Below are 19,913 nucleotides of genomic sequence, written 5' to 3'. Positions count from 1 at the left end.
ACTCTCTTAATGAAAACACCCTGCTCCACAAGCAGAGGTGCCCAGGGGCCTGAGTTCCCTGGAGCAGTCAGCCACTGCATGATGGTTTGCAGCTGTTTATGGTGACTCTGGCTGTGGGTGGTTCAACACTCATGAGGGCACACCACATGGTGAAATCAGACTCTCAGCATGACATTATTGCTGTCTTCAGACAAAATAAACACCTCAGAAACATAAACAAAGATGTTTATTGCAAATAAAAAAATCATATTCACATCATTAAGTCTTATGAATGATAAAGACATCATGTGGACAAGGGCTGCTGTTTTCATCAGAACAGCTGCCTGGGACATGCATATATTTGTCTGAATGTGCCAAACCAAATCTCTAGCCTTCTATCTAGAAAGGTCTTGATTTGACTGGTGACATCATTCTGACACTTTGACAGTTTCATTTTCTCCTGATCTGGCAGTAGAGGGTCATAGAAAACACCAAACCAAGAATCTGGAAAACAAAGATATTTCTGGTATTACTTGGCAGTGCTGGAAATCCCAAGATACAACTGATACACAATGGGAATATTTTGTTTGAAAATGTCTTGGATTCACATGCGGGCTAAATCTGCTATGCAGAAGATTTTTTCCAATGTGGCTCTTACAGAGTACAACTCCAGAATAGAGACATTTTAATGAAGTCAGTATATACCACAGGTAAGACTGCAGACATCATGGAGAAGTTTCATTTGTTTAAAGATGGATTGCCTCTGTGGATGGGGAACCCCATACCTCTGGGTGTTTAAAATGCAGTTGTTAGCTGTAATGGAGCAGTAATTACTGACAAGTTCAAGGAATTTGGACAAAAATTGAGCATTTCCTTTTCTGATAAAGTTAGAGGGATGTTCACTGTGTATTCTAAGGGTTGTCTCCCTTTGAAATCTTCTTTTCTAGTGTCACTCTCTTTTGTGTAACTATATGTGTGAAGCGTATGTATACAGGTATACACATACGTGTGCATACTGTATACAGGTATACATCTGTACACGTACCTCACTGTTTTGAGTTGCAAATGATCATGCAACAAGTATTTTAAATTTATCATTTATGGACTTGGGTTAGAAACAATAGTGAGTTCACTGAAGAAGCTGTTACTTGAAATAGAAAATTCGGTAGGATCACCTTCTGTATTGGGAATTACTGGGTAAAATTCCATGAATTGTGGCAGACAGCTGGTGAGATCAGATCAGAAAGCTTCCTTCTGGATTTAAAACTAACCAGTCTGTGAAGGTGTTCCACAAAAATGGAAAGCACCCAACTGACACCTTTGAAGCCATAAACACTGGAATACTTTATTTACTTAAAATAGAGACAGAGAAGAGCATATGTAACACAGAGCTAAGACAAAGGGATGGACTCACTGCTAGAATAAACTGACAGGGCTTCCCTGACATACCATGCCCACATTTGTCCTTGCACCCACATGAAACTGGGCCCTTCTTATCTGTATAGTTTTCACTAGTAGGGTGAGCTGAAAGCAGTAGCAGCCCACAAGTGGTATAATGAAGCAGGCAGAGGAAGGAAGACCACTTCTTTTTATTTGGGATTTTCTGGAGCAGAGAGGTGGTTAAGCAAGAGGCCAGTTGCTTGAGTTAATATGGAAAGGCCAAATGTTTATCAAGTGTAAATAACCATCTCACAGTTTGTGCTATCTGAGTCTCATATTGTTTATTCTTTTTTTTTTCTAATCCTTTTATGATTGGGAGAGGCAGCCACCACAGAAAATGCAGCTGGAAACAGGAAAGAATGATGGCCAATGAACTAAAGGCTACAGCTCACATAACTGCAGTAACTAGAGCAAAGTGACTTATAATTTGCCTTAGGGATACAGAAGCAATTTTACACTTCTTTTATATTTTTAAGGCCATTTAATATTGGTGTATTTCACCTATTTTCCCCTCAAAGTAAACATATGGGTGAGAGATCTGACCCCCCACATATAGCTTCTTAAATACCACAAAGCCTGTGCTGAGTAAGAAGTTGGTGGCCTGTCCTCTTCCAGTGCTGCAGCTACATAGTTCTTCCCCACTTACTACTATTTTCCTGGAAACACAGTTTTCCAGTTTTCCTGGAAACACAGAGTTGGGGCTCTTGTCCACTCTTCTACCACGAGGAGCAATCCTCTGCCAATGATGTTAAGAAGTTTTTGCTTTGAGTAACAGACTGAACTTTCCACAGCAATCTTTGTCATTTCTTTTTTTCCCTCAAACATCCATTGGTGGAGAGTGAGGGTGGAGGAAAAAGAAGGAGGAAGAGTGAAAAGAAAAAAAAATGACTGAAGAAAGCATCATGATGAAATTCCCTGTTTCTTTATCATTTTCTCCTATTCAAATCAAAATCAAGTAGCTGACTGGTTAGCCTCACTTCTTTTCCACCTCTCTTCAGAGAAAATCTTGCATGTTATTCTTCAGTGTATGGTGAGGAAATTAAAATAAACAGTTCACATACTCTGTGGTGGTTTACACACAGGAATATATGGAGCATCACATGTGTGCACTCAGACACATTCATGCAGGATCTTGATGCTTAAAGTTTTAATGCCTCAGCATTATAATTTTGCATCAAAACTTCTCAATGATAGGAATACGTACTTTAGGGGCTAAGTTTTCTTAGGAGTTGACTTTTTCCTCAAGCAAAGATGAGGAAGAGGAGGAAAAGTCTGGCTATTCTCCCTCATGTCTTCTTGTGCTGTTTATTCGCACACGTCTCTGTACACAGGGCCTCAGTGTCAGGGCACAGCGTGGCCTCAGGACTGGCAATTTTTTTGAAGAAAATGTCCCATGTGATACACTTGTACTGGCAGCAGGGTGGTCTGGTCCCACCTGAAGTTTGCATCTCAGCAGCCATATACTGTTTATATGTAATAACAGTAAGGTTATAGCTGAGAGGTGGTTTTCCCTTGTCTATTTATTGAGCAAGCCATGTGTTTTAATCCCATTCCCAATGTATTTCCAAGTAGAACATATTTCCTGTCAGCTACTAAATATTTTAACAGTGTACATTGGTACCTCAATAACAGCCAGTCCAAAGGAGATCCCCATAATTATGGCCAGATTGTCTTTTAGTATTTTCATAATCACTTCTCCACAAGGCTGAAAAATAAAACAAAATTATTAATTATAGGTAAGCAACATTATTCTATGGTTATATAGGAAAGAATCTTCTAAATAAACTCTCTCAAACTCTCTCTTTCTCTTTAACTCTGTGCTAAAGAAAGGCTATTTGAATTTACTCTGGCTTGTTGCTAATGAACACAGAAAGCGCATGTGTACTTTATGCTCTGCGAAAGTCTTTGCCTTCCCAAGCATGAAGATTTAGTAGCTGACCATAAAAAGTTACTGTTTCAAAGGAAGACATACAGCTGTAATGCCTAATGTTTGCATAATTTTCAGTTAACAAGGAAAGAAGTGTTTTTTTCTTACTTTCCCTTGATGATCATTCACTACTAGGAAAGAGCCAAGGCAGCCATGACCAGATCTGAAAGGGAACTTCAGTTTCCCACCAATCTAATCTTTGGATTTGAAACTTCAAGGTTTATTATTAGACTTTGGATAAACTAAAAATATTTGGTTATAAAACCTAGCTTAAAAATTAATTTTGTCAAATGTTTGGTGTTCTTAGACTGGGGCTGGATGTAAGAGAGTGATCAGCATGGCTTCATGAGGGGAAAGTCCTGCTTGTTGAACTTGATTTCCTTCTATGACAGGATAACCCATCGAGCTGATCTTGGAAAGCTGGTAGATGTAATCTTTCTGGACTTCAGCAAAGATTTTGATGCTGTCTCACAGTATCCTTCTGGACAAAATGCCCAGCATACAGCTAAATAACCATGTTATGCCATGGGTGAGCAACTGGCTCATGGGTCAGGCACAAAGAATTATAGTAAGGGGGGGTAACATCAGGCTGGAGTCTGGTTAGTAGAGGGATTCTGCAGGGCTCCCTCCTTGGTCCAGTCTCTTCAACATGTTCCTTTAACAACTTGGATGCAGGACTCAAAGGAATATTAAGTAAGTTTGCCAACAGCACTAAACTAGGAGGAGCTGTTGACTCCCTTGAGGGCAGAAAGGCCCTAGAGAGAGAGCTCGGCAAAACAGAGGGATGGGCAACCACCAATTATATGAGGTTTAACAAGGTCAAGTGCCGGATTTTGCAACCCTGGTTATGTTGTGATTAGACTGGCGAATGAGATGCTGGAGAGCAGTGCCATGGGAAAAGGACCTGGGGATCTGGTTGGTGTCAAGTTGAACATGAGTCAGCAGTGCCCTGTCAGCCAGGATGGCCATCCCTGTCCTGGAGTGCATCAGGCACAGCATCACCAGCTGGGCAAGGGAGGGGATTGTCCTGCTCTGCTCTGCACTGGGGCGACCTCACCTCGAGTGTTGGGGGCAGTTTTGGGCATCATAATATATGAAAGATATAAAGCTGTTAGAGATTGTCCAAAGGAGGGTTGTGAGGACAGTGAAGAGCCTTGACGGGGGAGCCGTATGAGGAGTGGCTGAGGGCACTTGCTCTATTCAACCTGGAGAAGAGGAGACTGGGAGCAGAGACATCTGGGTCTTCAGCATCCTCATGAGAGGAAGCAGAGGGGTAGGTACTGACTTCTTCACTCTCATGAACAGTGACAGGACTCAAGGAAAGGTCATGAAGCTAAGTCAGGGGAGGTTTAGGTTGGATATCAGGAAAAGGTTCTTCACTCAGAGGGTAGCTGGGCACTGGAAGAGTCTCCCCAGGGCAGTGGTCACAGCACCAAGCCTGACAGAGCTCAAGAAGTGTTTGGACAACGCTCTCATGCACATGGTGTGATTCTTGGGGCTGTCCTGTGCAGAGCCAGGAACTGGATTCAATGGTCCTGATGGGTCCCTTCCAACTCAGCTTATTCTATGATTCTACTACTGAAGTTCTGAGCAGACTACTCTCCTTTTGCATATATGCATACATCTGTTCTTACAGTGACTACATTTTCTCCAGGCACTGACAATCCTCGTTCTGCAAACTGGAGGGAAAGTCAAGTACAGCTTAAATCCATCAAAATTACATTGCTGTTACAACACTATGACTGTCTTCCCTCCAAATGTAGTTGTATTTTTTCACCACATTTCCTCTCTCACAATAAACACATGGGTCTTCTAGTTCTTCCAAAAAACCTCTCATTTAAGCTGACTCATAACTGCACTGAATTTCAAATCTTTTTTCCCATATCAGAAGAGTTGGATATCTCTATTAGAATCTCATACCACCAGAAATCTGTGATATCTTGCACCTGCAGTAATTTCACAGATGGCTTCTCATGTGTCCTTTGAGGGCTTGCCTGAGGCCAAAAAGATACTAAAGTGTGGCCAAAACAGCCTCTTTGTATACATCTTATTTCCAGATTGGGTTCTGGCATCCTCTACTTAACCAGACTGTTTCTTTTCTTCGAAATAGTATTTGCTTCTGTGGGATTACATGGGGAGGAACTTACTGCTCAGGCAGGACCTGACTAAGCACCTGTGCAATTGGAGAATTATACAACCAGAATGGACATTTGCTAAAACCTGCTTGGTGCTAGGTGCACACTGGCAAACTTTGCACCACCTGCATTGTAAAACTTCAATTATTTTTTGCTATTCAATTATTTTGCGCACTTATTTTTTCATATTTTTTTTCATACCCATGGAGTCCAGATTTACTCATAAGGAGACAGGCAAACCATGAAATTTATTAATTGGGATCTCTACTGTCTACTAGATGGTACTCTCCTGAGTGTGTTTTCTTGTTGCCTGTCACCAGATATTTTGCCTTATTATTATATTAATTGTTTTAAGATTTTCAAAAGGCTGTAGTTGTAAGAAATCACTCTTTGAGTATTCTGCCATGAATCCTACAATATACAAGATTTCTTTCCAGCAGGTCCTGCAAAACGAGTGTGGGTTTTTTATTAAAGGATTATAAAACCCCAAAGGTCTTGAATTTATTGTATTTGATTTTCAGTATACCTTAGGATTTTGAAATTCTCTAAGTCAACATTTCTACTACCACAATGAGCCTGAGTGGGAACATAACCTTCTGGGAGGGGAATGAGGGCCAAAGGGTAGCTGGTGTGCAGCTCTGACCCAGAGGCATACCCTGACCCCAAAGTCATGATTATTTTCATCAATAGTAACCGTGCAGATTGCTAAGGGCCTAAACTGGAAGCATCTCAGGAAGAGGAAGGAGCAAAATTATGAACAGTCATTTCTTAACACATGGCACAGGGGTAATTCTGGCTAACAAAGAGAATGCAAAACCTTCCCTTTTCAGAGAGATGCAGAACTGCTGACTTCGCCAGTCACCAAAGATAACCTTGGGTTAAAACTTGGCTCTTTGGAAAGAAGAGTAAACATTTTTCTCACCTTTTTATAGATGTATCTGCCTTGATATTTGGTGCAGAGGTCTGAACTAGAGGGGTTCTCTAGTTCACACTCACAGATTTTTGAGGCAGGTTTGTTAAAATTTTTTCCCCAGTCTTCAGCTCCATTCAGCAATCCACAGCATTGGTTCTGCAAGAAAGGAGTAAATGGGGAGAAGAGTTAAAAAAGAGGTGATTTTCAGTTTGAAGAGAGTAGGTGAGGGAGCTGAGAGGAACAACAAAACCCAAATTTTATCTCATCTTTTTCCATGTGGAAGTTGTCCCAAATTGGTATGTCTCAAACACCCTTTACATTTCCATACCACTTTTAAGAATGTAAGTGCACAAGTCAAAAAAAAAAAAAAAAAAAAAGAAAGAAGAGATAGGGGGAAAAAAGACCAAATTTTCAGTATAAAGTGCTCAATAAACATTTACATACTATAAAGCTAGTAATTATCAATGCCAGAATGGAACTGGAACACTGGGTGTAGCATGTTTTGAGAATCAAGACTTCTTTCTGTCGGTTATACTTGCAGAAGGTAAGTTGCTGGCTCCAGTATCATCCACATTTCACATCTTGAAAAGCCAGGCTGGAAATGTAAAATTCAGGCACATAAAACTCCAAAATCTAGAAAAATAACCACTTTGAATGATGGTTATCCCTTTAAATTAGAAATGAACTGAGGAGACCAGGGCTCCATTTGGGGTTTGTGAAACCTAAACCAGGTGCAGTTTCACTTCATGCTCCACTATATTGAAGCCACTAAAGCTCAGGGGTGCAAAGTTGGGTTTGAGGTTCTCCCTCTATTAAAAACCAGCTGGAAATGTTCACATAATTTTGTATAAAAAGCAAAGGCTGTGGGACATAATATAGCAGTTCTGGTACATTTAAAAATTAGTGCAGTAATGATGGTATTTTTCATTTTGCTCATCTCTCCAGAGAGTTGCTTATTATATCAGAAGAAATAAGCTGTCTCAGAAGCAGAGGACAAGGCTGGAAGTGGAATGGGAAGGAGAAGTGGAGGTAACATAAGACACCTAAATATTGTTCCTTGTTTCATTTTCTTTCATACAGCAGTCTTTAAAAGCATAAGAATTAACTTTAAGCCTATCCATCAAAGTCATCACCCATCAGGGACTAAAAAACACAGAAGAGCAGGCATTCCATCAATGTACAGGCCCAGGTACTTGTGGGAGGGGAAGGGGTGTGTGCTGTCAATTATATCAATGAGATTCCAGGGAATTCTCTGCATGATACCCTGGAGCAAGCTCACACTAAGTGTCGACCATCTGGCATCTTGCAGGGTGGGGGCGCCAGGAAAAGTATAAACAGAACAAAAATAAACTTCTCATCATATTTTCTTCCCACTTGTCACACAGTAAAGCATGACATTTAATGACTTTATAGCAGTCGGATATTCCAAATTAAATACACTCCTGTGTTTTCCTCATCCCTGGGGTTATCTTTCCTTAAAAGTACTGGAGTGTTCTTATTTGAGATATGGTGAAGGATTAATGTTCCTTCAGAAGGAAAAGCTGTAAGAAAGGGCCATGCAGTCCTCTCATGAAAGAGCTTAGCTAACTGTCAATTTCACTTGCATGTGGTGTGTCCTTGCTTCATTGCTCTTACAGACAACACTATTGCACAAAGAAATCATCACAGGAAGACCATGTCCTATCAAGACAACAGAAGCTCCTTCTGTGGTATTTCAACTTGCCTTTAAGTCAAACCCTTCCCTATCCCCAGGGAATGAAATTCAAGTCTGTGACAGAGTAGTCTTGAAATGAAGCAGAGACAGATGCTAGAGATGAAAGAGATAACAACCCTTTCATTTTTTTTTACTGTTTAATTACCTCTCTCTCAAACTTCTGGAATGTCTCTTGATACTCTTTCTCTGCTCCTGTAGTGCTTTGCAGTGCTTCCATATTTGCCGTTAGAGTAAGGTTAAGGGCTAATTCCACCTGCAAGTTAAAATATATTATTAATTTTTTGGGAAGAAACAAAACTATATGAAGACATCAATGAAAATCTTGAATAATACTGTACCTGAGATTTGTACACTGCTCCTAAAATACCTCCTGTGACCTGAAGAATCACAATCAGAAGTAGTCCAATGAAAAACTGGAAAGAAAACAGAAGGGGTAGAAAACTATATTACTTTTGACCAAGGTGATAGAATTTCTTCTAAGTTAACATTTCTCTTTCATGTGCTTGAATAACCATGTAGGTAGAATGATGTTCCAGTCAGAGCTGCTCCAATTATTTCTTCTTTAATGATGAGAAAAAGTGGTGCTTGAGACAGAGTGTGCTCAGCTGGTGATCAAAACAAGGCGCACACCAGAATAGTGGCATGATAACAGTGTGTAGGTGGGAGTTGGGCAGGAGGACAGGGAGGACATTCTAGGTGGACCAGCAAAGGGAGCAACTGGGAATTTATAAAATTAAATAAGATAGGTAATGGGGGAAAGTTGATAGAGGGAACTTTGATGGTGTCTGGATAGAAGAAAAGCTAGTGACATGCCCAGGTCTCTCTGGACCTTGTCTTCTTGCTGATGAGACCAACCATCATTTTTACCACAATAGAATTCAGAAGGGGCCCAAAATCAAGGTAAGAAATGAAAACACAGGATCATAATCATGCATTTGGTTAAATTAAAAGGTTCTCATTCTTGTTTCATAATACTTGCAAGGACTCTATCCATCAAATGAAGCTGTGGCCTGTTAAAGGCAGACAAATGGGTTTTTTTCCTACCAACATCAGCATGCACCGGCTCTCCCTTACAGCACCGCAACATCCCAGGAACCCAAGGACCATAATGATGGAGCCCACGGCTATTAGTAGATTAACTCCTGCAAGCATGCCGCTGTCCATCCCCTGAAAAGAGAGGGAAAAAAAATCTTCCAGCTACAAGAAGGTCCTCCTAAAAACATCCGTATTACCCAAAACAAGATAATTATTTTGTAACTGATAAATATACTGAGTAACAACTATGGACAAATTCTGATCCATAAATAAACAAAGCTCTAATGCTCCCTTCTCAAATGTTTTGGTGGAGAGCTTTGTAAAATCTGTTTTTTCACAATCTTTGTTTCTGCACAAGATGAAAGTCAATTTTACAAAGTAAATGAATAAAGATCTTCTGTCTTTAAAGGGGCTTTCAGTTGGTTTTCAGTCAATGAATCTTTGCCTTTTACTGGAAGTAGGAGACTTGATTATCTCAAAACCTCTTCTACATTAACCAAATGTTAAAGAAAAAAACTCTCTGTTTGTCATTAGAAGGCCAGGAATATACTCTGTGACTGTTCCTGAGAGAACACTTCTCAGAGCGATGCTGGATATATTAGAGAAATAGTTAGATGTATTTTCCAAGGCAGCTTTCTTTTTTTTTTTTTTTCTTTTTTTTTTTTTCCCCAGGCTTGCTCTCCAATATTACCCTCAGAGATAATAACTTTATTTTGATGTGTGGGACATTCAACTAAACAACTCATATACCTCAATATTATTAAATATCAAATTATTCAGTTCCCACAGGACTGACTAAGGCCAAAGGCCAAAATAGAGAAAAGTGTTCAAAGAATATTTTCCAGTGTGACTGGTGCCAAGATTAGCAAAAATGTCTGGAAGTTGTCACATGTATCTTCTGATGGAAATTGCAAAGGTATATAGACAAGTATAATTTGAAGAACGTGTTGTTCTTTCCCTTTCCAAGTTGGACTGAACCTCCTGTTATTTATTCTTAGAAAGCTCTATTCATCTACAGCCAAATCCTTATGCTCTGCTCAGTTATTACTGAGGTGAAACATACATTGGTTTTGAATGGGAACTTTGCCTGCCTTGAGGCAAAAATGTGAGAAAATGCTTTCAGTTTTTGTCCTGACTCTTAATTCTAGGTTTTTGGGGAGTACTAAGTGTCGTTTCAGGAAAGCAGTTTGTCACACATTTAAATATTCCTTTCTGAATAGGAAATCTCTCAAAAAAATAAGATATGGTAGTAGTTGTGGTTGTCCAAGCTCCATTGTATCGTTTGAGGCATCATACTACAGGTTGTTAACTATCAAGTATGGCAGTTTTAGCTTCTAGTAAAATGTTGATTGAGGAGGGAAAGTTGTGATTCTTCCTATTCCACAGAAGAGAATGGCAGAACTCTCCACCATGACCTAATTTACCCGATGACACAGTGTCATCCTGAACAGAGTTCACTTGCATCCATGCTCTGCCAGATGAGACATCTGAGACTGGCTAAGGGAAACAGTGTCATCAGCCAAATGGCAGGAAATATACAAAGCTATCTTCTTACCTCCACCATCTTTTTATTTCCAGGTGGGAAAATACTGGCTTAAAAATTATTGTTCTTAACTGACAGACTGTGCTAGAGCAACAGGGGAGTTATCTGAAGAACTGCAACTTGATCTATACTAAAGGCTCAATCTGAAAGTTGAAAAAAAAATGCTTCCATGACACACCTGGCCATTTTTTCACTTCTATGGCCAAAAACGTCTTTTTGAAAATAGAAGAATTCAAATTAAGCTTTCAAATTAATTTGCATTTCTATGGCCAAAATTCATTTGAAGAAATGTACTGCTTAAACCTTAGAGTCAGTGCCATTCGGTACACTCTGGGCAAAAGGGCCTACAGGACCATGGGGTCTTTGCAACAACAGGACCAACCTCTGCTGCATGTCTGCAAGATTAAGAGCTCCTCAAAACTGTATTTTCCCTAGCTTTGCAGAAAATAAAAGTCATAATATCCAAAGTAATTTAATAACCCATACAAAAATCCAGGCGGGCAATTCAGGGTCTTTCTTCTACCCTCCAGGAGGACTTTTAGGACATTGTAATGCTAGACTCTTGAGCATCTAAGACTCTTTATATATAAATATGAGGGGAAAAGGATAAGGTGTTTTTAAGGAGCTGTTGAAAATTCAAGGGAAAAATCCTTTCTCCCTTTCAAAGTTATAGTTACTAGGGAAATAAGAGTTGTGTTATTGAATATAGTGAGAAAGATAAAATATTCCCTAAAAACATACGAAGTAACCCTAGGAATAAATATGAATGTACTATTTTAATAGGGAAAAACATTGAAAAGTCTATGAGCTGCATGGCTCCACATTATTCTCTCTAACACCAAAATCATTAACAAAACCATAATTATTTTTCACTAGAGGTGAGAGACACATTTTCAGACAGAAATCTGTGTGCATCTGCATGAAACTACATTAATAACACTAGCAGCTACTTCTCATAGTCACCTATCTCTGCTTGCATCAATCACTTTATCTGACTACCTGCACCATGATATTTAATCTTAACGCCATAAAATGCATTCCTCTTCACCCACACAAACCACCTCAACAAAAACATAGCAAATTTGTGCAAATGAACATGGGAAATTAAAGTGTATGCAGAGGTTTCCACCTTTTGCGTGGTGCTGGTATGACTGCATTTACCTGCTGAGCACCGCTAACACGTATCCATATAGAGACTCCCAGAATAATGGAACCACACACCTGTGGGAGAAAATAAAGACAAGTAAGAAGGGTCAGCAACTTTTTTACTAACATTCAGTATCCAAATTGCACCATATGCCGTCCAAACTTCTGAAATCATTTGTCTGGCAAAGCAAAAGAAACATGAATTGCTGGAGCAGAGAATATTGATTCATTTCCAGGAAAATTCATAAGTGTAGTTAAATCTTCAGGTATGCACCAAATCCCTGATGTTTCTACCTCAGAGGACTATGAATTTTCATGATGATTTATACATGTGTTTGGGAAGCACACAGAAATTCTGTCAGGTGAGAGAGTAATATAAATTGCTATTGTATGTGTAAAAGGTGTCTGTAAAGAATGTTGTTTCTTGTATAATGGAAACATGATATTTGATAAGGGATGTTTGCATAATTGTTGTTTCTAGATTTATTCAGGACACATATCTGGAGACATTCTCTAGGATAAAGCTATCAGGAAAAGTTCTAAATAAATTCTTTCTGCTGTTTCAAATGCAGCAATATCTGACCATCTCCAATCCTTAGAATAGTCCTCATAAAATGCCTAGAGTAATTGTTTCCATTATATTTTTATAGAAAACAGCCAAGTACAACTTGGTCTTGTACATGAGAATGTTTGGCCAGGATGACTTGCCTTAAGATGTTGAAGTCAGGGAAGATGAATCCCAGGTCCAGACACATTCCCTCATCCCTAGTTGTGCTCCTATTTCATCGATCATTGAGGTACCATTCCCCTGTGTGCCAGTCACTCTATTCCTAACCTTGGTGCTGATGATTCTTGCACAGAATTTCTCTTTATTAAGTGTTGGACATAGGTAACCAAGAGACTACTCAGGTGTAAGGTTTGTGTCTACTGAGATGACTGGTAGGAAAGAGACATCACTGAGGACCAGGGACTAATCAGATTTAGAATTATCTCAGTCTGCCACTAATACTCAAGTCATAAATGGCCCTGAAATGTTGTTATGAATTTCCCTTGAAGACTGGGACTATTGAAATTAAAATAGTTATTTTTATATCTTTTAGATATTTTTTCTTAAAAATACTTCCCTTACAGAAGTTTTCACATAATATTCAGCGTCAATGACTTTAGCAGATTATTGAATATGGAATAGAGCCAGCACTCAGACATGGGTACCACACATTTTCCTGATCTAAGTAAAGCTCCTATAGGCACATTTTAAACCTGAAAAGGAAAGTCGTACAGTCAATGACAACTATAGCATGTTATCAGATTTAACTAGAACTCCCCACTGAAACCTTTTGAATCCTGCTGAATCTGCCTAGAAACTGATGGTATCATATGACTGTACATTTTGGTCTTGTTCAGCAGCACTGTGTGAGTGGTGTGGCTATTCACTAGATAACATGGGCTTGCTAATGTGAAAATTTCCACCGAAGAGTCTACAGGTACAAATCCAAAGAGAGTTTGTCACACTGTCTTTTTTATTACATAGCACCTCCCATAAAAGTACAGCAGAGTAGTAGAAGAAAATTTAGCTAAATGTACAGGAACTCATCAATCAGATGCAAATGTTACACTATTTCCTCCACGTAAAAATAGACACATCATTTATAAATCAAAATTTTAGTAAGATGTGCACATATTTTAATTTTTAAAATAGAGTTTTTAGGTTGGTAAAAAATGCTCCATTTCAGTAAAATCTTAATGGTTTGTTTCTGATTATTTTCATAGTATACAAAGTGTACAAAAACACACAACGAAAAGCAAATAAATATTTTATTTGCTATTGTGAAATAGCAAATAAAAATGGTCTGTTCCCAAAGAGCCCAAGCGGAACATGTCAAATTTGCTGGAATACTCCATCTTAATTTTTGAGTTTTCTTAAAATAAAGTTTCAAGTAAATAAACTTCATTTCAGGAAATTTCATTTTTAATGAACCACCAGTGTTTTCCAATGGAATAAAATTAGCTTATTTGAAAATGTCTTCACCCATTTTCCCAAAACTAGATGGCTATGGTATTTTTGCCTTAACCCTTGATAAAGAATCACTGGTCTTATCTCAGTCTCATAAACTGAACAGCAATAGTACTGCTTCCCTCAAATTTGGTAGGTCCTCCTCAAGCTTTCAGTTTTGGTGTGATGAGGAAATACAGCCTAGTTAGTTAAATCAATATCACCTCAGATGAGCCTGACATAGTGCTGAACCAACAGTATATTAAGACTCTGCAATTCTCATACACACAAATACCAAATTTATGGGGAATTTCCTCCATTGGCACACCCTTTTCAAACATTCAGTTCGAGGATATCAGGAGGAACTTGTACAAGGTTGCTTCTGTTAAAGAAAACATTCGACTGGAACACTTCCTTGAGACACCTGAAATTACAGCTCTAGGAAGGTCCTACAGAGAATGTGGTCTCTGGCTCAGCAAACCTGCTAAGCATGCGTTGCTACTTCAGGGATTGAGATGTTCACATCAAGGTTCGGGGAAGGGGCCACTTTGTTTGTAGCTGGGACTGCAAGTCTGGTATTAACAACTGATCAAAGATGCTCCGTCACTAACTATGTTGCTTCAAACTAGTGTCAGACATCAGTATTCGGTGGGAAAAAAAAGGTAGTTCTACAATTTTGCATGATGTGGAGTAGCAGAAGTTGACACAATGAGGACAGCAGGTAAGACTGGATATCCTGCGAACTCCAAAGAAGGGAAAGAAGAAAAATCTGACGTGTTAGAACTAACAAGGGTTAATTTAAGGACTGTTAGAAATTCCATATAGGCACCTAGTTCCAAAGCACAGGTCTTTAAAAGCCTAGTCAGCTATTTTTCACCAAACTAGGAAGATGAAAAATTCTATTTGTGTGCTGGAGCCCAACATGGGGCTCGTGGGTATGTAGATGCCCAGGGCACACATGTTATGTAGTGAAGCCAAAGTCAATTTGCAGAGCTATCTTAGGCTATTCCAGGGCTTGCACATTTAGTGTGATGCTGCATGAGCTGCTTAGAAAAAGTAATCAGAAGGCTAGGAAGACCATTCCTGAGTCTTCTAAGAGGGGCCACTCCCTGATAGATTGCAAAGGGCATAAAATGAAAGGACACCAGGTAAATAGGCAGCCGTCATTCTTATCTATTAAGGTTAATGTCACCCTCATTTCCCAGTATCAATAATTTTCCACTTGTCAACTGCCTTGTACACTAGAGAAAGCAGCTGTGGGACAAGTGGCTGAAAAATCATCTCTGTTCCCTCTACCTTACTATTGCAGTTTAATGATTTCCAGGAATTAGAGACAGGACTGTGAACCAAAAAATTCAGTTTTGTCAGCCCATACGTCTGTTCTTCCTGATCTTGATCATGCTAAACTTAACATCTTCCTAAAAATAATTAACTATAGCTGCATTCCTGTCCTTCTCTGTTTCATTCTTCCCTATCTTAATAGTGCTAAACAGCTTCCTTTAAAAGAGTTAACTACAGTTGAATTCCTGTCCTTCTCTGTTCCATTCAGGCAGTCACATGCACAGCGAATACTCTCAGCATTCTCTTACTCAGAATACAGTATGGGTTTTCCAACTTTGGTATAAAAATAGGAAGTTTGTTTCACACATGCTTGTTTCAAGGCTCCCCCAGGATCCCACCCCTTTTTTTACCCTAGGAAATCCATACTGTCTCTGGGGGCACGGGACATTACTCCAGTGTTCGTTCTAGAAGTAGTTTGGAGCTTTTCTGATGCTAGTCTGAGACATTTCCCCATGTTTTAGCTTACAGTAAACACAGATGAATGTGAACAGGTGTGCTGGTTTTGGCTGGGGTAATTTTCTTCACAGTGGCTGGTATAGGGCTGTGTTTTGGATTTGTGCTGAACACAGGGTTCATAATATAGAGAAGTTTTTGTTATTGCTGAGCAGGGCTTACATCGAGTTTTCTTTCTCCTTTCATACTGCTACTCTGGTGAGGGGACTGGGGGTGCGTGGGAAGTTGGGAGGAGACACACCCTGGACAGAATACCATAGCTGACCACAGGAATGTTCCAAACCATTTGACATCATGCTCAGTAGATAAATCTGGGAGGAAGAAGGAGAAAGGAAGAGGATGTTTGAAGTGATGACATTTGTGTTCACAAGTAAACATTTCACTTTATGGGGCCCTGCCATCCCAGAGATGGCTGAACATCTGCCTGCCCATGTGAAGCAGGGAATTAATTCCTTGGGCTTTTTTGCTTGCATGTATGGCTTTTGCTTTCCCTATTAAACTGTCTTTATGTCAACTCATGAATTTTCCAGCTTTTAAACCTCCAATTCTGTCTCCGATCCTGCTGGTGGGGGAGTGAGTGAGCATCTGCGTGGTACTTGGTTTCTCATTGGGGTCAAACCACAAAAACAGGAAAAACTTCCTGAGGAACAGGAATTCAAATTCAGAAGCTTATAGATTCTTGTAAGTATTGTTGCATAAAAACTTCAACACAAATGTCAAAAATCTTCAATCTGCCTTGATAGAAGTGGAGGAAGAAACTGGGGGACACAGTCCAAACCATCGCTGGTCTGTCAGGAATTTCTTTGTGAGGTTCATAAGCAACCAAAGAATTTGGTCTAGCCACAGATTTTCCAAGGCTACTGTTTGTGGTCCCTTTTGAATGGTATCACCTTTTCACTTGAAAAAAATCCCTTGAGGCAAAGCCCATAATGTGTCTAGTAGTTCCTCTTCTGGTTTCAGTGAACCCCTGGTGAACCTGAAAAATCTCTGTCAGGAAATCTGACAGTGAGGTTGAACCATGAGAGAAACGTTCTTTAACTCAAACCTTTCCAGAGCTTCCAGGACCTGAAATTCTTGCAACCCAGATAAGATGTGATAAATAAACAAATATGGTTCAAATAACACCCAGAAACCTGCCTGCTGTATTGGCCTGTGCTGTGCAGTATCGGCCTTGGTACAGCTGTTGGCAGTACTGCCAGCTCATACATTCTTACAAACATTTACTGCCCACCATCAGAAACTAATTATGCACTGAATGTAACGCAAAGAACCACAAAGAAGGATATGAAAACCGTTTATCAATTAGGAGGCTAAAAATTCAAGTGAATTTTCCATATTTTCTGTTGCAACTACATATTCAGGATCTTGCATGCCAACAGCAGCAATAAAAGGATGAGAACTGTGCATTGTTATTGGAGAGTCTCTTACATTCTGACTGAGATGAGTGATGTCCTTTAACATGGGAGGCACAAGATGAGCAGGGAGACAGACTTGTGGCTTGTCTACTTTTGAATGCAGAGGGAAAAGTGTTTAGATGAAAAAAGACAAAGAGAAGGGCAAAAGTTAAATATATTCTCCCCTCCCTGATTTAGAATCGTACTCTGGTTCCACTTATGCTCTATTTTCCTTACAATTCTTTTAACTACAGCATTCAGACAATGGGAAACACATTTCATGCATTACTAATAACAGTTTAAACGCTAACTTACCCAAAATAAGAAGTTGAAGACAAACATGGAGTACTTAATGCAGCTGCTTACACCCGCCATTTTCGACAAGCTGAGACAAAAACAAGTGCCGCAGAAGAAGCTTTCCTAAGAGTTTGACCTTGATATAAAAGTTGTTCTTGTGTCTTCAGAAAACCTCTCAAACCACGTCAAATTACACCGTGCTCTGCTACCGAAAGCAAAAATTATGACCGAGTTATCCACAATTGCTTAAGTAGTTGCTTTACCACAGGTAAACATTAACCAAGCATTGGGGAAGCACTACAAGTTGTTATCACCACAGGCTCTTACTGTGTCTTGTGATTTGTACTTCTCTGTAATAATCCTATTACTTACCCTACACCTCAAAAGTAAATAATGAAGCAAAAGCTATAGTTCGGCAAGTGATCATAAAAATATTTTACAGACCTGCTTTTAAGAGGAGGTTGAAATGATTGCAGTTCTTTACATTGCAGGGTTTACTCTTTCACTGCCTTGTGTTCACTGCCAGCATTCATTCAGTTGTGTTCACACTTCCGCTTCAGATATTCAACCGGCATAAAGGGATGGGTCTGGTTTATCCTAGCAGAGGTGGGGCAAGGCATCTGCCAACATTTTCTCCCTCTATCTACTTCAGATCCTTTTCCCCTTCCTCACCAAGTCAGGACCTCAGGACTCTAAGCATTGTGCACAAAATGTCCGACTGTGCAGGTTTCCAGAAGTGTTTTGAACCCCAGCGTGGTAATCCTAGTTCTGGCATTAGATGCAGGATACCTCTCAGAAATAGGAACTAGACTCATTCCAGAAGGCAAGGCAATAAGCTTATTTCATTCAGTTTGGGCTTTGTCTTGTTTGTTTTCTTCTGTGTCCCTCCAACTAGGAATCTTGAGGGAAAAATAAAGGTATATTTGTTGGTCTTTTTAATCAGCCTATTTTCTGAAGAAGCCTCATAGAGCAGTGCTTGTAGGAATGAGGGTCAGACACAGGTTTCTCTGAGTTTGTCACAAAATAAAGAAGCTTTAATTTTGGAGGTGGACACAGTGTGAGAGATTATGGGCACACTGATCTGAACGGTTTTATCAAGTCCACTCAGCCCAAACCCTGTTTTCAATGTCAATTCCTGTTCCTCGGTTCTGCTCTCTGTATTTGAAAAAAAAATGGGAAGTGTTAGTATATAACACACCTACAGATGGTGACAAAAAGATGTAACTTAGAATCTGGCTTCTGTAGGACCCACAATAAAATCACCAGTACTCTACACTTAAAACAACTCCCTCCAGCTGCTCTCTTAACTAGCTTTCCCATTTTCAGGAGTGGATCTATACCTGCCTATGACTTCCTGTGCTCCTTTCTGGAGTAATACTCTTCGTTATAACTCTAGGATATCAACTGTCTTACTACCTGATTTCAAGTGTTCACCCTAATTCTGAGAATGTTCCTAAAAATAATTGCTCTCATGAAATACAGATTTTGTAAGGATTGGGAGAAACAACTGTGTGGTACAGTTTAGATCTAACACACTCCACAAATACGTAAATTGAGAAATGTGGGTGACTTTACGGAGGGATGCCGTAGTCACAGATGAATAATGAGAAAAGTTTAAACGGCCGTATAAAAATGTATCAAAAGGACCATGAAAGGTTGTAAGGGAATCACAGATGATACAGGATTTGAAAAGATAAGTCTGCAATCAGACCATACAATTGCAATAAAATAAGTTTATTTTAAGTGTAGTTCAGAAATGACATTGTGTACCACAAACTACGCTGCAGTAAATCTTCACACAGAGTAGATACTGATCAAGGAAGGCTTGAGATGCAGCACTGTTGGCTAGGAGGTGCTTAGCCCAGACATTTAGTCAGAGATGTCTGAGGGAAAATGTGCTAGAGCAATAATAATATAGGAGGCAAGCATGAGCATTCCCACTGGCTCTTCAAAAAAGGACAGTGTGCAAGGACCTTTCACACACAAATGCCCAGAACTTCTGCTGTTTCTTGGTTTTGGTTTTAGTGGGTTTGGGGGGTTTTCTTGGCATGGGTTGGGGGTTTTGGGGTTTTTAGGGGGTTTTTTTGGGGTTGGTTTTTTTTTAATAAGCCTATTGAACATAACAACAAGCAAATTCTGGTAAGATCCCAGTTTACAACATTCTAAATTACAGCTGCGGAGTAGAAACTCAGTTTCTATCTGTCTTTCCTACAATTCCTACATCTTTCATATATATATTTAATGGTACCTAAAGTAAAAATATGCCATCTAAGTTTAGAAACAAGCAAGCAGTTTACAATAAGTGACAGGACAGATTTTCAGCTTAAGTCTTCCATATGATTGCCTATTTCTTATTTCCTGGCTACACAGCGCTTTTTTATGCCTTGGAGAAGGGAAAGGCTATGGTTATGGCACAGATTACATTCTTAGTTGTACCTACAAGTATGAAGGTCATGCAAATAATTGCAGAGGCTTATAAATCACAGGAATGGCATGAGAAATTTTGCTGCTATTTGTCTGCATATGAAATTGCTTCCACTACCCCTCCACTAACTGTTTAGATAATCAGCTATACCCTACCAATAACAAAGCCTGTGCCACAA

The 19,913-nt window shown here is 39.5% G+C and overlaps 1 protein-coding gene across 1 annotated transcript; it reads right to left on the bottom strand.

Moving 5' to 3' along the window:
• Positions 1-209: 209 nt before the first annotated feature.
• TSPAN8 (tetraspanin 8) lies at positions 210-17,836 on the bottom strand. The gene is made up of 9 exons (XM_032107822.1): positions 17,755-17,836; positions 17,329-17,515; positions 11,848-11,907; positions 9,153-9,275; positions 8,447-8,521; positions 8,254-8,361; positions 6,404-6,550; positions 3,041-3,124; positions 210-483 (listed from the first exon to the last, which is right to left on the bottom strand). Exons 2-9 carry the CDS (start codon positions 17,386-17,388, stop codon positions 430-432), a joined length of 711 nt encoding a protein of 236 aa, XP_031963713.1. The 5' UTR covers positions 17,389-17,515; positions 17,755-17,836; the 3' UTR covers positions 210-429.
• Positions 17,837-19,913: the final 2,077 nt, after the last annotated feature.

This window comes from Corvus moneduloides, chromosome 4 (assembly GCF_009650955.1).
Source record: "Corvus moneduloides isolate bCorMon1 chromosome 4, bCorMon1.pri, whole genome shotgun sequence".
In the NCBI taxonomy this organism is placed as follows: Eukaryota; Metazoa; Chordata; class Aves; order Passeriformes; family Corvidae; genus Corvus; species Corvus moneduloides.
Note: the sequence above shows the minus strand (reverse complement) of the source record. Positions and strands in the feature narration are given on the sequence as shown.

Excerpts from the sequence above, each read along its gene's own strand:
- TSPAN8 (XM_032107822.1), bottom strand. The coding sequence starts at position 17,388 with ATGGCGGGTGTAAGCAGCTGCATTAAGTACTCCATGTTTGTCTTCAAC. Across the intron at positions 8,522-9,152 it reads GCCGGTGCATGCTGATGTTG|TTTTTCATTGGACTACTTCT; the intron begins GTAGGAAAAAAA and ends TTTTCTTTCCAG. Across the intron at positions 6,551-8,253 it reads TCCAGAAGTTTGAGAGAGAG|AACCAATGCTGTGGATTGCT; the intron begins GTAATTAAACAG and ends CCTTTCTTGCAG.